This window comes from Danio rerio, chromosome 8 (assembly GCF_052040795.2).
Source record: "Danio rerio strain M-AB ecotype USA chromosome 8, GRCz13ab, whole genome shotgun sequence".
NCBI classification, from domain to species: Eukaryota; Metazoa; Chordata; class Actinopteri; order Cypriniformes; family Danionidae; genus Danio; species Danio rerio.
This window is the reverse complement of record NC_141028.1, coordinates 57,675,001-57,691,673: the sequence shown is the minus strand read 5'-3', so window position 1 is coordinate 57,691,673 and position 16,673 is coordinate 57,675,001. Positions and strand designations below refer to the sequence as shown.

At 33.9% G+C, this 16,673-nt stretch overlaps 2 protein-coding genes and 1 long non-coding RNA gene across 6 annotated transcripts in view; 2 read left to right on the top strand and 1 right to left on the bottom strand.

Annotated features, from left to right (window-relative positions):
- The window catches only part of LOC147842882 (uncharacterized), a 797,275-nt gene that overhangs the window by 128,838 nt on the left and 651,764 nt on the right, over positions 1–16,673 (top strand). The gene's annotated exons all lie outside the window — the stretch shown is intronic.
- The window catches only part of rhobtb2a (Rho related BTB domain containing 2a), a 294,371-nt gene that overhangs the window by 261,011 nt on the left and 16,687 nt on the right, over positions 1–16,673 (bottom strand). The window contains exons 1-2 of one of the 4 annotated variants that reach the window (XR_015498434.1): positions 1,733–1,782; positions 881–958 (exon numbers count right to left, since the gene is read on the bottom strand). The gene's annotated coding sequence lies outside the window, so the exon portion shown is untranslated. Of the gene's footprint in view, positions 1–880; positions 1,139–1,732; positions 1,783–11,742; positions 11,852–16,673 lie in introns of those variants that run through there. The other 3 variants (XM_087265431.1, XM_087265430.1, XM_087265429.1) reach the window with 3 other exon arrangements.
- Positions 819–3,340, top strand: nkx3-1 (NK3 homeobox 1). The gene is made up of 3 exons (NM_001386325.1): positions 819–1,035; positions 1,740–1,849; positions 2,891–3,340. The coding sequence occupies exons 1-3, from the start codon at positions 906–908 to the stop codon at positions 3,206–3,208; spliced, it is 558 nt and encodes a 185-aa protein (NP_001373254.1). The 5' UTR covers positions 819–905; the 3' UTR covers positions 3,209–3,340.

Below are 16,673 nucleotides of genomic sequence, written 5' to 3'. Positions count from 1 at the left end.
TTATAATATATGAATAAACTTGAATAATGAATAATAAGTATGAATAATTTATAATATAACCATTTTTTATGAGTGTCTGAGAGAAATTACATTGGAATTTTTTCACACACACACACATATACACACACACACACACACACATTCAAAGTGTTTGTCCTAGGACAAGAACGGGTGTTGTTCTGTTTTAGAACATATACAGTACGATCGTGCAAACCACTGCACCACCATGACACCTTTAAAGAGGAGAATATTTTTAAAAAAAAATACAATCTAGGTGTTTAAATATGAGAGAAAGTGTTATTAGAGATTAATCTTTACTGCATATGGGTTTATAAAAACGGTATTACTTTTAATGTTTTTGTGTATTAATAATATAAGCCATTTGTGTCTATAATAAATTGAACAGCATATAAAAAAGTAAACATATACATAAAAAGTACAAAACTATAAATGACTGCATACATTTCAAATAAGCCAATATAAAAAAAGACAAAATGTTGGTGTATATATATATATATATATATATATATATATATATATATATATATATATATATATATATATATTTTTTTTTTTTTTTTTTTTTTAATAACATTTTATAACAATAAATAGTGTACTTTTTATCATTGCTGACTGTGTATAGACTTATTACGACTTCTTTAAGAGCAATCAGCAGTTGTGTCTGGTGTTTAACATGATGATGGTCCATGAAAACGCATCTGGTTTAGCCATCAGGAAGCTGGACTGCTGACGTAGCACAGGCCGCTCCTCCAATAACAGAAGAGACACAAAAACACACGCGCTATTTAAAGTCAAGCAGTCGAGCTGTGCAGAGTGAAAGTGACAATTACCAACCCGGAGAAAGAGGCTTCATCTTTACCTTTATCGGGAGTTTAGCAGCACAGATGGCGACTTCTAACAAGCAGCTAACGTCGTTTTTCATAGAGGACATTTTATCCTTAAAGGAGGATAAAAAAGATGAAGACTCCTGTAATGCTGAGAGTGACAGAGACGACAGCACTGACAGACAAACAGGTATATTTACATTTACAGAACTCTGTTGTGTAAATAGATTGAATACATTTTCCTAGGTTTCTCTGAGATTAGACGGTTTTATAACGAAATATTAAGAATAAACAAGCTATAAATTGAATGTTATCGATAAATTTGAATATTTTGACAGTTTACGTTAAATGTAAACAATCGAGTTGCACGTTAAAAGGATAGTTCACACACAAAACGTAAACTTATTTACTTATTCGGCGATTCATTCCGCTGTGGCGACCTCTGATAAATAAAAGGACTAAGCCGAAGGAAAATTAATGAACGAATAATTTACTTATCCTCCACCGTTTCCAAATTTCTATTGAGTTTTTCAAGATATTTTGAAGAAAGCTGGACTTCCCAAACCATTAACTTCGCATTTGTTTTTCCTATTATGGATGTCAATGGGTTTCCAACATTCTTCAAAATATCTTCTTTGACACTGAAGAGGATTCAGAAACTTATAAAGGTTTATAACCACTTGAGGTTGAGAAAATGTATGTAAATCATTCTGTTATAGGTGAACTGGTTACATTGTCCAGTTACAGATGAACTATCCGAGAAGTTTAACCCGACATTATTTGAGGGCACGCAAGATATTTGTCAAATTCTGATATGTATCTGAAATTAAAAGCCAGGTTTCCTGTGAGAAAACATGTCATGTTAAAGTTGAATATCGTGTACTTACTTCACAGATTCAGCGGATACTTGTCGGACTTCAGAGGGTAAAACTGTGTCGTCGACAGAGATGACGGGGGGAGGCGGGAAAAAGAAGCGGTCGCGCGCCGCGTTCACGCACCTGCAGGTATTTATTGCTCTATTCACTAATTAATTGAGTTATTTATATTAATGCAAGTAACAAACCTACAGAAATGGAACCCATAAAGGAAAAAGATAGTAACAATTATGATAGTAATGTAACAGAGCAGATATATAACACATATAGACTAAGGAATGTAAACAATAACAAGGGTCCTAATGTATTTCCTGTTTTACATTTTTAATTTCTATAGCTTCTGAGAATCCAAAAAGGTCCACATATTGATAAATAATGTTATGATAGCTGTTTTAAAGTGAACATACGATTGATTTAACTCTTGTTACAGTTAGGTAACAAACAGGAAATGTACATGGGCCAACTACATTGAGATGGTCTATAAAATTATATATTCCCAGTACTGATTTGCAGCTGGAAATGCATTCGCTGCGAAAAACATATGCTGGAATAGTTGGCGGTTCATTCTGCTGTGGCGACCCCTGATAAATCAGAGACTAAGCCGAAGGAAAATGAATGAATGAATAAGGGAAAAATGAAGAGGAAAAGTATGAGTGTGTGTGTATGAATTAGTGTTTACATTTCCCTGTACTCTCAGTGCAAGGATGCAGTTGAAAGGGTATCCACTGCATAAAACATATGCCAGAGTAATTGATGGTTCATTCCTCTGTGGTGACCCCTGATGAATTACAGACTAAGCCAAAGGATAGTGAGTGAGAGTGAGCAAAAAGAGGAAAAATAAATAAATGACTACAGAGGAAAGATATATAATTTAGATGTGGATTTTTGAATTTTTTTTTGTGGATAAAATATAAAAAATAAAGTTATTAGTGTAACTATCTGATATTTTACCTTTATACACTCAAAATTCTACTTTTATACTGTATAAAAAGAGCTGAAACAACAATTATTGAGTTAATTATGGCACAACTTAATTAATTTACATTTAATCCACTTAAATTAGTAAAAAACTAACAAGTTAACCAAATTCCTTTATGTAACCCCAACACAAATCGATTATTGGGAACCCAGCATTGTTTACAGTGCAGTAACAAATTGTATCCCATGCAGGTTTTGGAGCTGGAGAAGAAGTTCAGCCGTCAGCGGTACCTGAGCGCACCTGAGCGCACACACCTGGCGAGCGCGCTGCACCTAACAGAGACTCAGGTCAAAATCTGGTTCCAGAACAGGAGATATAAAACCAAACGGAGACAGTTAACCACAGAGCACAGCAAGGACTACTTCCAGAAATCAAATGCGGCTGCTATGGCTGCTACAGAAGAGGACTTTTTCAGAGCATCGCTTTTAGCGACAGTCTATAAATCCTCCCCTTACCGGCCGTATGTGTATGATTTACACGGACTGAGCATGTGGAGACCAGCACTGTGATGACAAGGACATTGGACTATGGGGACTCTCTCAGATTATTGTTAATAATATTCTTTATTTTGGTGATTTTTCTAATAAATCTTGTGTACAGTTTTGTATACCATGTAATAAAGTATTTTTTTTTCAATCAAACGACACTTCTTCTTTTAATCAAAATACATTTTTCTATCAATATTTATCAATTCTTTTATAGAAGAATAAATAAATATTGGTAGGAAAATAGGTCACACTCTATTTTGATGGTCCAGTTGTTGAATTTAAGTTACATTGCATCTACATGTCGACTAATTCTTATTAGATTATAAGTAGACTGTTAGGTTGGGGTTGGGGTTGGGGTTAGCGTAAGTTGACATGCACTTGCAAAGTTTAGTCAGTTAAATGTTGAAAGAGCAGTATCAGTAGATATTAACCAGGCAGTCTACTAATACTCAAATGGACCATCAAAATTAAGTTACCGAAAAATGTATTGTAGATTTACTTTTAAAAAGTCCTTGTAACAATTTGCACAGACAAATTTTAAGTTAATTTTACTATCTTTTATCAGCAGGGGCGGATTTAACCAATAAGCGAAGTAAGCAGCCACTTAGGGCCCCCAATAAACACCTAAAAATATAAATTATGCCTAAGACAAAGTTTTTTTCCTACCATTTCCTATCATATTTTTGTAGGGTGAGCCTCTAACAAATAACAAATACAATTTAATATAATTATTACAACTGTGCAAATTTGTCTTACACTCTCAGTCATGGTGCAGTCCAGCAGTCAAATCAAGTAAAGATTTAGTTTTGAAAAACATTTATTATTATTTATTAATTGCTTTTAGTTGTGAATTCATTTTAAGAAAACAAATCATTTAAAATGTAAGTATTGCATGAAGATAAAACATAGAAAAAAGATTGGCTGGAATTGCTTAGTGCCCCCAAATTACTAAATTCGCCCCTGTATATCAGGTACAATTAACTTGTCAACATCATGTAAAACTTCCTTAATGTTTAACCTAATACTCCTAAATTAATTAAGTCACATGGTGGCTCAGTGTTTAATACTTGTGCCTCACAGCAAGAAGGTTGCTGAGTTCTGGCTGGGTTGGCATTTCTGTGTGGAGTTTGCTTGTTCTCACGGTGTTGGTTTTCTCCAGGTGCTCCGGTTTCCCCACAACCCAAAGACATGCGCTATGGGTGAATTGAATAACCTAAATTGGTCATAGTGTATGGGTGTTTCTCAGAAGGTGCAGAACTGGGTTGCAGCTGGAAGGGCATCCGCTGTGTAAAACGCATGCTGGATAGGTTGGTGGTTCATTCTGCGACCCCTGATGAGTAAAGGGACTAAGCCGCAGGAAACTGAATGAATTACTGCTCATATATTCAGTTTTGAGTCTATATTTATTTTAATGAACCAAGTGTCAAGTTCTTGTTTTAGCAGAAGGAACATTGCTTTTATCTATTTAAATAAATCTTACACATTAAAGATTAGTACATTTGGTGTAAATTGATTTAATTAAAATACACATTTCCACTTGATATTTTCACTTATTTCACTTTATTAGAAGTAAATTGAACGCAAGAGCAAATTTACTTTAAAAATGTGTACTGATCTGAGAGGTAGTGGTGCCCCGGCGTGCCTTAAACATTAATGCTAATAATAAAAAAGACCCTAAACATGAGTGCTACTCATCTGGAAGGTAGTAACCTCAAAATAAAAAAATAAAATAAAAAGTAAACAATGAAAAATGAACAAACACACCATTGGTACCCTTTTAGCAGTGGAAACGCAAGCCTGATAAAGGTGACCTGTACCGTACTGTACCACTTAGTTGAATCGAGCCAATTATCTTCAAGCTAATGAAGATTAAACTCTTAAGTCTTTCTCTCAATTTTAAACACCTAAGATTGCTTTTATTTTCAAAATAGTTTCATCTTAATTCAGTTCCTTTGCATGAACCACACATCCATAGCAACATTCCTTCATTCCTTCATTTTCTTTTCGGCTTAGTCCCTATATTTATGAACCAGAATGAACCATCAACTATTTCAGCATATGTTTTACGCAGTGGATGCCCTTCCAGCTGCAACCAAGTGCTGGGCAACACCCATACACTCTTGTTCACATACATACACCACGTACAATTTTAGTTCATCCAATTCACCTATACTGCATGTCTTTAGACTGGGGGAAACCGGAGCACTCGGAAACCCATGCGAACACTGGGAGAACATGCAAACTCCACACAGAAATGCCAATTGACCCAGCTGGGACTAAAACCAGCGACCTTCTTGCTGTGAGACGACAGTGCTAACCACTGAGCCACTGCGCACTGCGACATATCCATTATTAAAATTAATTTAATATTAGGTTTGCAATGATTAGAAGATACTTAAATATTACAAGTAAATGAATCTTAATAGTGAACTCTTTCCACTCATTTCATTTATTACAACGCACGGCAATGCGTAACTTTTTGATTTAGTGGCTAATTCGTACGATCTAATTCATACAATTTAGTTCGATTTGCCCATCACGCAATGACGGTTGGGTTTAGGGGCAGGGTTGGGTGCCACGGCTCCTTTTCAAAATCGTACTCAACTCTGACAAATTAGTTTGAATTAGCCACTAAACTAACAAAACGTAAAATACTCACGTTTCCTCGTGAGATCAGGCTGTTTATAACATGATGTAAATGTGTAAATATTACAATTTTACTTAAAAAATTCTTGTTATTTTTGAAATTTGATATTAAAAATTACGAGAGTACATTTATTAGATTTGACCACACCAAAACGTTTTTTTATTTTCAGAGTACTGAGTTTGGATTTCTAACAAGCGTTGTATTTCACTAAAGCAGCCTATGCGTAACTGCATATTTCTCTTATCTTGCTAAACACCTAAAGCACACTTTACTGGATTTTTCAGTTTTGTTTTTACTTTCATGATGAGACTAAGGAATTTAAAGGAAATAAAAGTTGAGTGAAAAGTTGTTTCAGTTACGTTTCAGTTTATAGCAGCTAAACAGCACACTGTACTAGATTTGTTTTACTTTCAAAAGACTGTGGAGCCTGAAGAAAGTTGAGTAAAATATTGAGTGAAAAGTTTGCAGCCTGATCTTACGAGGAAAGTATTTTACGTTTTGTCAGTTTAGTGGTACGAATTCGTACAAAAATGTTTATTTGAATGTTATTTCAAAAAGGAGCCGTGGCACCTAACTCCGCCCCTAAACCCAACCGTCATTGGGTGATGAGCAAACCGTACTAAATTGTACAAATTAGATCGTAGGAATTCATACGAATTAGCCACTAAATCAAAAAGTTATGAATTGCCATGAGATTGCAATGTAGTTTCTGGTACTATTATTTGTTTGCTACCCAAAAAAGTATCAAATAAAATGGCTTTTTATGACAATGATCAGCTTGTTTAGTTTAAAGTTAATGTTTCAGTATATTTTATTGTGGATAAACAGAGCTATAGCACACTACACTTGATTATTTTTACTTTCAAAAGACCGTGAGCTTAAATAAAACATATAAAAGTTGAGTAAAAAGTTTTGTTCAATTAAATTAGCGCAGATTAGTATTTTCTAGTATCTATTATTCGTTTGCCGACAAAAAAGGTCAAATAAAATGTCTTTTTATGACATTTATCAACTAGTTTAGTTTATCGTTAATGTTTCAGTATATTGCAGTATATTTTATTGCAGCTAAACAGAGCTATAGAACAGTAGGCTAGATTAATTTTACTTTCAATAGACTGGTGCTTAAGCAAAATTGAGATAAAAGTTGAGAGAAAAGTTCTGTTCAAGTAAAATGGTTTGGTCAATCATTGGCATCTAGTTCGTGGTATATTAAAAGACGGTGAATTGCAAATTAAACACATTTTTGAATAGCTTACCTGAACATTTATGAATCAGTATATATTATTGAGGCTCTAACTTTGTCTTTCATTAGTCTTTTAAAGCAATATTTCGCCCAATAAAAGTAAATTCTCTATTTAGTCCCTCTCACTAAACTACTTATTTAAAAAGAGCTAAAAGGACACAATGCTTGCATATTTTTCCAGACAAATTGATTGTTTTTAGTTCAGCCTATTTACATTAGTAAAAATAATTAAGTCAACTTAATGGATTTGTGTTGAGACAACAAAGAATTTGTGTGGACCACAGCATTTTTTTGTTGTTGTTGTTGTTGTTGTTCAAATCCTATTTGAGTTTATTTCTTCTGTTGAACATGAAAGAAGATATTTTGAAGAATGTTGGTTGTTGACCATTGACTTTCATAGTTATTTCTTTCCTACTTTCCTTTTTATTCCTACTATCATCCTTTGTGTTCAACAGAAGAAACTCAAATAGGTTTTGAACAAGTGGGGGTGGCACTGTCGTCTAACAGCAAGAAGGCGTTTCTGTGTGGAGTTTGCATGTTCTCCCTGTGTTGGTGTGGGTTTCCTCCAGGAGCTCCGGTTTCCCCCATATGCGCTATAGGTGAATAAACTAAATTGTCCCCAGTGCATGTGTTTGAATGAGTGTATGGGTGTTTCCCAGTATTGGGTTGTGGTTGGAAGAGCACCCGCTGCTTAAAATATATGCTGAAATAGTTGGCGGTTCATTCCACTGTGGCGACCCCTGAAGAATAAAGGGATTAAGTCAAAGGAAAATTAATGAATGTACAAGTGCATGTGAGGGTGTGTGAGTGTTTCCTAGGACTGGGTTGCATCTGGAAGGGCATTCGCTGTGTAAAACATATGCCGAAATAGTTAGTGGTTCATTCCGCTGTGGTGACCCCTGATAAATAAGGGACTTATCCGAGGGAAAATAAATGAATGAAAAAACAAGTGTTCACTTGTAAAGTTTTAAAACCACATGAGGGATAATAAATGATGAGGTAATTTTAAATTTTGCGAGAACTATCCCTTTAAGTGAAAACCCTCATTATATTCCTTTCAAATCTCAAAATCACAACCATAAGCTAATTCCTAGAAGTTCTTCATTGTCAAACAAGGACTTCAATTATTCTTCAGCCTGAACACTTGCCACGTTCACAAGCCATAGCGGCTGATAAATCAAGAGAAGGATTCTTTAGTAAAGCATGCGGGCCTGCTCAACACACGTTTAACATTGCTACAGGAGATAGCGATCTCACCAGCGCCCCTATCTCTGTCCAGTTCAACTTAAGTTGACTTGAGCAGTGCAATAGCTGAAACCGCCAGAACCGGCGGTGGTCTGTTGTCTGAGGCATACAGGCAGACTTCTCCGGGAAAGATGACATGATTTAACCCTAATCAGTAAGTCATGAGAAGAGTTTTGAAAGCAGCAGGATCTCCTAATCTGAACGCTAAACTGATAAAGGTGATATAAATAACAAATGAACATGGTTTACACACAAAATTCTCAAGCCCTTAAAAAAGATAGTAATTTCAATGGTAAAAAAAAAAATGGCTACATTAAAATCTCCTTAATATGCTTTTTGTTGACATTACTTATTATTTTTATTTTTAAAATTACTTTATTTTTATTTATTTTATATTATTTTATTTTTATTTAATTTATTAAATTTTTTCTTTATTTTTCTTTATTTTTTTACTTTTTAAGCTTTTTGTTGACAATACATTTTATTATTTTATTTTATTTTTATTAATTTTGTTTTTATGTATTGTATTTTTTTTTTATTTTTATGCTTTTCATTGACATTACATTTGTATTAATTTTATTTTTATTTTTTATATAATTTTTATTTTTATTTATTTCATTTTTATTTATTTTATAATATTTTATTTTAGTTTTAAGATTTTTTTATTTTGATTTATTTTATATTATTTTATTTAGATTTATTTTATTTTCATTAATTTTCTTTTACTTTTTATGCGGACTACTTTTTTATAATTTTTTTATTTTATTTTTTACTTGTTATGCTTTTTGTTGACATTACATTTTTATTTTTTTTTTATTTTATGTTCAATTTATTTATTGTATTTTTTTTAAATTTTTTTTTTATTTTATTTGCTTTTTGTTGACATAACTTTTTTTTTTTTTATGTAGAGAATGCAATACTTTTCTTTAGGAAGTACCTGCCATGTAGGTCATTAATCAGCTGTCTTTAAAGAGCTTTCAGCCGTAACCAGACGTCTTTAGCTATTTCTGAAAAGAAAGGGCTTAGGGAAAATACAGCTTGAATATAAGTGTTTGCTAAAGTGTGGTATGAATGTTTGTTCTACTAAACATCAAAAACACTATAGCTATATGTCATCTAAATTTAATCCTATAGCACACACATTAAACTGACACGTGATTTTATATACACTGGGAAAAAATTTTTAGAAATGTGTTGAAAAAAAATCTCTCCGTTAAACAGAAATTGGGGGAAAAAACCTAAACAGGAAGGCTAATATTTCAGTGGGCTAATAATTCTGACTTAATAAGTATTGGGTAATAAGTATTGAACACATCTCCATTTCTGTCAGAAAACCTATTTCTAAAGGTGCTGTTGACTTGAAATTTTCAATAGATGTTGGTAACAACCAAAGAAATCCATATATGCAAAGAAAACAAAACTAATTAGTTTACAAATGACGTTATGAGTAGTAAAGTGAAATGATGCAGTGAAAAAGTATTGAACACATGAAGAAAGGAAGAAGTAGAAAGGCAGTGAAATCCCAGACGGCAGGTGAAATCTCTCAGTAGTTCTTTAGTAACTCTCTGCCCTTCCTCAGTGTAAATGCATATCAGCTTCAGTCCAACATCTACATTAGCAAGATAATGAGGATGACACCAGGGTGGACATTTCAGCAAGACAATGATCCGAAACACAGCCACGGAAACTCTCAAATGCTTTCAGAGAAAGAAAATCAAGCTGTAGAATGGCCCGGTCAATCACCTGACTTGAATGCAATTAAAAATACAAAATAAAGCTCAGAATTTATAGACAAGACCCACAGAAGCATCAAGATTTTGACACTCTGTTGAAGTCTGAGCAATACACGTGACTTCATTCTCCATATGAGAGACGTCTTTAAGCTGCCATCACCAAAAAAAACTTTTATATAAAGTATTAAATATGTTTCAGGATTTCAGTAGTTTCTTCTGTCAGTCCACTGTGATTACATAACTATTTTATCAGATTTTTTGGTTTTGTTTTATTTTTTATGTTGGTATTGTTTGGGTTTTTACCAAAATCTGCTTTAATGCCACATCATGGCTCTTTTAGAAATGTAATTCACAGGAAAAGACATGACTTGTTATTATCATACATAATTGAAAGGTCCTTGTAAGCAAAACGATATAAATAACATTCAGAAAAATTTGCATTTTGTCTTTCACAGAAGACACAAAGTAATTCAGGTTGAAAAAGCTGAATAAATAATAAAGAAATTGTAATTTTTGAGGAAAATATCCCTTTAACTCTCAGTCAGAAGTGTTCATCCTCACACATTTTACCCTGTACATTTTTTCTAACTTGAAAAAGTACACCTTTACTTTACTTTTATATTCAACTTTAATAGGCTTGCCTGTGTCCCTGTTGACAATATTTACAATGGCGTACATTTCATTCTGCCAGCCAATTGACTGAACATATTTAACATATTTAAGACAATGCTACCGAAGCCAATCCCACGCATTTGTTTTCATATCAAACCGCAATGAATTCCCTAGTGTTTACGTGCATGTGCAATATGAGAAGTACACTTTGATAGGCAATTTAGGGTGTAGCGTGGAACATATTACCTCAAAGAGATGATATCGATATGAATGGACAGAAACGAATAGGCTAAAAAAAATTCCACAGTTTTTCTGGAGCCAGTCCAAGTGGGTGGCAGGAGGCCATGCAAACCCCTGTATCACGGGCCGCTCTTATCTCTCAAACCAAAACAATGTCACCGCACAGATTACTATTATTAAGTGGCATGACATTGTTGAGCAGATAGAAATATGCGGGTGGATGTGCTCTGGCTGGGTGGATCTGCGAGCTTCAACTGAAAAGAAAGAAAAGGGGCCAGATCTGGAACAAGTTTGATGTCAAAGTCAGACTTCACCAGACAGGTTTGGGTTTCAGATAATAGCTGAAACTGGTTTGAATCATATGGGAAGTGGAGAATCTGACTGATGTTTGAAATACTGAATTCACTTACAATAAGAGCTCAAGTGGGAATAAACCGTTGCCCCATAGAAACATTCTTGCTGTAACATCAGTGGAAAGTTATGCGGTAAGGCAAGTAGACGAATATTTGCTAAACACACATGCAAGTTGAAATCACTGAAGGTTTCAGCTCTATATAAATACATCTAAAAAGAGTATAAAACACACTGTTTTTTTTTAGCTCTAGGAACTTTAGTATTGAAAAAAAGTTTTATTTTTTTTATAAAATTTTAGACATTTTTAGAGAAAATATTGCATGTTTTATCAAAATAGGCTCATTCTGAAAACGTAGCCCTATATACATTTCTGGAGATTGTGAATTATGGAGCCAGAAGTATGTATGGCTGCATTTTGTCTTTATAACTAACGCCACGTGGCGGTATGATGCCGTTTCATGCTTACCAACAGACCGCTTACCTCCATATGGCCGGATTTCCCACTTTTTCCAGTCTGTCCAGTGGCTCATTGCCTATGTCGGAGAATTTGAGACTCAGAGCATAGTTGACCATGGTGACGGGGTTCAAGTCTGGTGAAAAACAGAAAACAGGTAAGATAAAAACAGAAGCCAAAACATAAAATAAACAAGTAAATAACAGGGTGAGAATGTGGTAAAATCTGAAAATGTGGTAAAAATCAGGCTGCCGCGAGGGCTTTTCATTTTCTGGATTGGTTTTGAAAACACTGTCAGTTAAGTTTAGGGAAGGAGGAGGGTGAGTCAGTTGGTCAGTCAGTCAGTCAGTCAGTCGACAGCGACCTCAGGTGGATTTACGCAAGAACAGCAGGCTCTAATGGCACTCGTGATAGAAATTTAAGATCTCAAAAAGCGTACACAGCGGCCTCTGGTGGATTTGCACAAACAACAATGCAATACATGTACCTCCTGGCACGTATTTGGTGCTCTCTAGAAATTTATATAGAGGTGCGTTATCAGAGTGAGCCTGGGTTGTAGTTTAAGGTTATTTTATAATTATTTTTATATTATATAAAACATATTTTTACCATGATGGCATATTTAAACTCAATTTCCCTCAAATATATATTTAGATCTAAATATAAAATAAAATAATTTCCCTATAAGTTTACTCATATATTTGTACTCATTATTCATAAATATCTTTGCTTAAAGTTAAAGTTGCATCAAAAATCCCAGTTCTGTAATTATTTACCCACCTAACACCATTACCGAATTTCTTTTATCTGTTTAATACAAAATAAAAGTTTCTGAAAAGTCTTCATGTTGTTTTCCCTACAAGAAAATTAATCACTCAATAAATCAAACATATATATATATATATATATATATATATATATATATATATATATATATATATATATATATATATATATACATATATACATATATATACACACATTTTTAAATATATTTTAGTATATTTGTGTGTGTGTGTGTGTGTGTGTGTGTGTGTGTGTGTGTGTGTGTGTGTGTGTGTGTGTATATCTATCTATCTATATATATATATATATATATATATATATATATATATATATATATATATATATATATATATATATATATATATATATAAGCACAAATATACAAAAAAATACTAAAATATATTTTAAAAATGTATGATAAAAATATACTTGATATACTATTATATAATAATAATATAATACACAAAAATGTTGGGTTGATTCAGCCAAGAATTGGATAAAATATAGACAAAAATATGTCAAATAAAATGCAAACTTTCATCCAAGTGATGTAATTTTGTACTTTTTTTAAAGTAAAAAAGTACAGAGTACAAAATCTGTAATAAAATTACATATGGAAAATGGCAAGAAAAAGTTCCCTCAGAAATTATATTTCTGACATTATTTTCTCACCTGGCATCATTCATTCAATTTCTTCTCAGCTTAGTCCCTTTATAAATCTGGGGTCGCCACAGCGAAATGAACCGCCAACTTATCCAGCATATGTTTTACACAGCGAATGTACTTCCAGCCGCAACCCATCACTGGGAAACATCCATACACACTCACTTACACAAATACACTACTGACAATTTAGCCTACCCAATTCACCTGTACCGCATGTCTTTGAACTGTGGAGGAAACCGGAGCATTCGGAGGAAACCCAACTTCACTTTGTCACTTTGTTAATATTAACTTCACTTTGTTAAAATTAACCCAAATGCAAACTCCATAGAGAAATGCCAAATGGCCCAGGCGGGACTCAAACCAGCTACTTTCTTGCTTTGAGGCAACAGTGCTAACCACTGAGCCCCCATGTCGCCCCACTTCACATCATTCCAAACCTTGATTTTCATTTTCTGTTGAAGACAAAATGAAAGTTTCAAAAGAGTCTTCCTGTTGTTTCCTTATAAGGACATTTCAATAATGACTTATGACAGTCTACAAAGAAAAATAAGCAATACATATAAAAACTATTTAACAAACTCTAAAAGTGGTCAGCATTTGGATAAAATATGGACAAATATAAGTCAAATGTAAAGTAAACAATCAATCCAGTGTTTGGATTTCTCAATATTTTACCAAATTCGAGTGTAAAAACAACCCAACATTGTTAGAGTGGCTTTAAAAGTCACGAGTTAATAATTTAAGAGTATAATAAGAAATCACTTATTTGGCAAAGTGTCACACGATAGCTATAGTTCAAAGATTTTCAGATGAACTCATTATTATAATCTTCCTCTTCAGAATGCCATTAATGTTTGAATTTGAATATGGCACACCGGTTTTTCAGCATTGATTCCTTCTGAACTGACAGCTGATGTGTATATGTTTAAAGAGGAATGAAGAGAGGTTTGAATGCTGAAACACGGAAATATAATAGTGAACAGTGAAATCACTCATTAAAAATTATATGACAGAATATATATAGTTATATTAGTATTATTTTATTATATTGTATTATTTATAAAATTAGGATTTTATTCATTCATTCATTCTTTTTTTTTTTTAGCTTAGTCCCTTTATTAATCTGGGGTCAGCACAGTGGCATGAACCACCAACCTATCCAGAATATGTTATATTTAGCGGATGCCGTTCCTGCTGCAACCCATCACTGGGAAATATTTAGGATTTTATATCACGTTATAATATATTTTAGATTTATTTTCGACACAATTTAGGTGTGGGTGTTGTTTATGGTGTTGTTTACACTTTTTGGAGCGCGACAGAAATGGTCGATGATATTAAAAACATCACAATTTATTTGTAGATTGCCTCTTAATAAAGACCATGTTGCCTGTACAGGCCTGTCACTCATGTCAAAGATAGCTGTTTTTCTCTGATGAACCTGCTCTCGAGCCGCACCTCAATTATTTCTTTTGTCTCCTTGTCAAAATACATTATACGAAATGTTCATGCCCATTAATTACCAAAGCACTTGTGCGCAGTACATAATTTATTACCCTTCAGCTTCTGCATGCAATCGACCTGCATTACTAGATTACTGAGGAAATAGCTTGGTTACGTGAATCAGAAAAAAGGAATTAGTTTTACTAGTAATGCTGCTGCTGTTGCTTTTTCTCTCCGTCTCTACAGGTGGAGGTGGGAATGGGAGGATCTTGTGGCCCCCAGGTTTGACAGAGAAGGAATATAGCTGTTGATAATGACTCAGTCGCCTCATCTTACAGCTGTCAATCAAATCAGACTGCTCTCTCACGCAAGCATGGGTGGAGCTCACTGCTAGATGAAAAATAAAAATACATACAGATCCATATTGGCCATTAATCATACTGGTTGAACAAGCTTGTGGCTTGGGTATGGCAACACTTTGATTTTTGGAATGATGAATTTGCTCAATATATTATTTATTATTTAATTTTTATATTAATATTAAGCATTACAGAAGTTATGACTACTTCATTTTAAAAGAATTTTATGCTTTATATATAGAAAATGTTTAAACATTGAATTTATTTCATACTTATTTCACTACTTTTCCAGTATTTTTATATTTTAATTGTATCTAAGCTTTCTTTTGTGTTGTTTTTTCAAAAATAGCTGATTACAGAAAACCCGATTACTGCCACACCAGCTCGCATAAAGAAATCACTTAAATAGGACCTGCCTGACAAAGTGAAGTAGACCAAAAGATCCTCAAAAGCTAGATCTCATTCAAAAACAAGAGAAAGAAAATAATTGAGATCTACCAGTCTGGAAAAGGTAATTTAAAGTCATTTATAAAGCTTTGGAATTGCAGAGAACCACTGCCAGAGCCATTATTTCCAAATGGCAAAAGCCTGGAACAGTAGAGAACCTTCCCAGGAGTGGCCAGACGACTAAAATTACTCCAGAAGCACAGCGATAACTCAACTAAGAGGTCACATAGGATGCAAAACAACATCCAAAGAACTGCAGGCCTTACTTGCCTCAGTTGAGTGTTCATGACTCCACCATAAGAAAGAGACTGTGCAAAATAGTTCCAAGACATTATTTTTGAGTGTACTTAACCTCTTAATTCCATATGTTAACATTAAGAGTATCCTAAATTTGTCACCCAAGACTTTTCCATTTTGGCTTCAAACGTGTTAAGTAACAAATGGTATGGTGCAATATGGCAAGCGGTGTTCATCTGAGCTATAATTTTGCAAACTGTTACACTCTAAAAAAAAATTGCTGGGTTGTCGTAATCCAGCATTGGGTTAAATATGGACCAAATTGCAGCAACAACTCAACCAAAAGATCTCAAAAGAGCAATGACAACATCCAAAGGACTGGCCTCACTTGCCTAAGTTAAGGCGAGTGTTCATATCTCCACCATACGAAAAAAACTTGGCAAAATTGGCATGCATGGCACAGTTCCAAGACATATTTTAGAGTGTACTTAACCTCTTAATCCTTATGGTAACAGTAAGGGTGTCCTAAGTTTGTCACCCAAGACTTTTTCATCTTGGCTTTATACTTGTTAAGTAAAAATGGTATGGTGCAATATGTCAAGCAGTGTTGTTCATCTGAGTTGCAATTTTGCAAACTGTTATGCCTACAATCTAAAAAATGCTGGGCTGTTGTAACCCAACATTGGGTCAATTATGCACCAAATTGCTGTGACAACTCAATCAAGAGATTACAAAAGAGCCACAGCAACATCCAAAGAACTGCAGGCCTCACTTGCCTCAGTTAAGGCGAGTGTTCATGACTCCACCATAAGAAAGAGACTGAGCAAAAATAGCATGCATGGCAGAGTTCCAAGACATTTTTTGAAGTGTACTTAACCTCTTAATCCCTATGGTAACAGTAAGGGTGTCCTAAGTTTGTCACCCAAGACTTTTTCATTTTGGCTTTATACTTAAGTAAAAATGGTATGGTGCAATATGTCAAGCAGTGTTGTTCATCTGAGTTGCAATTTTGCAAACTGT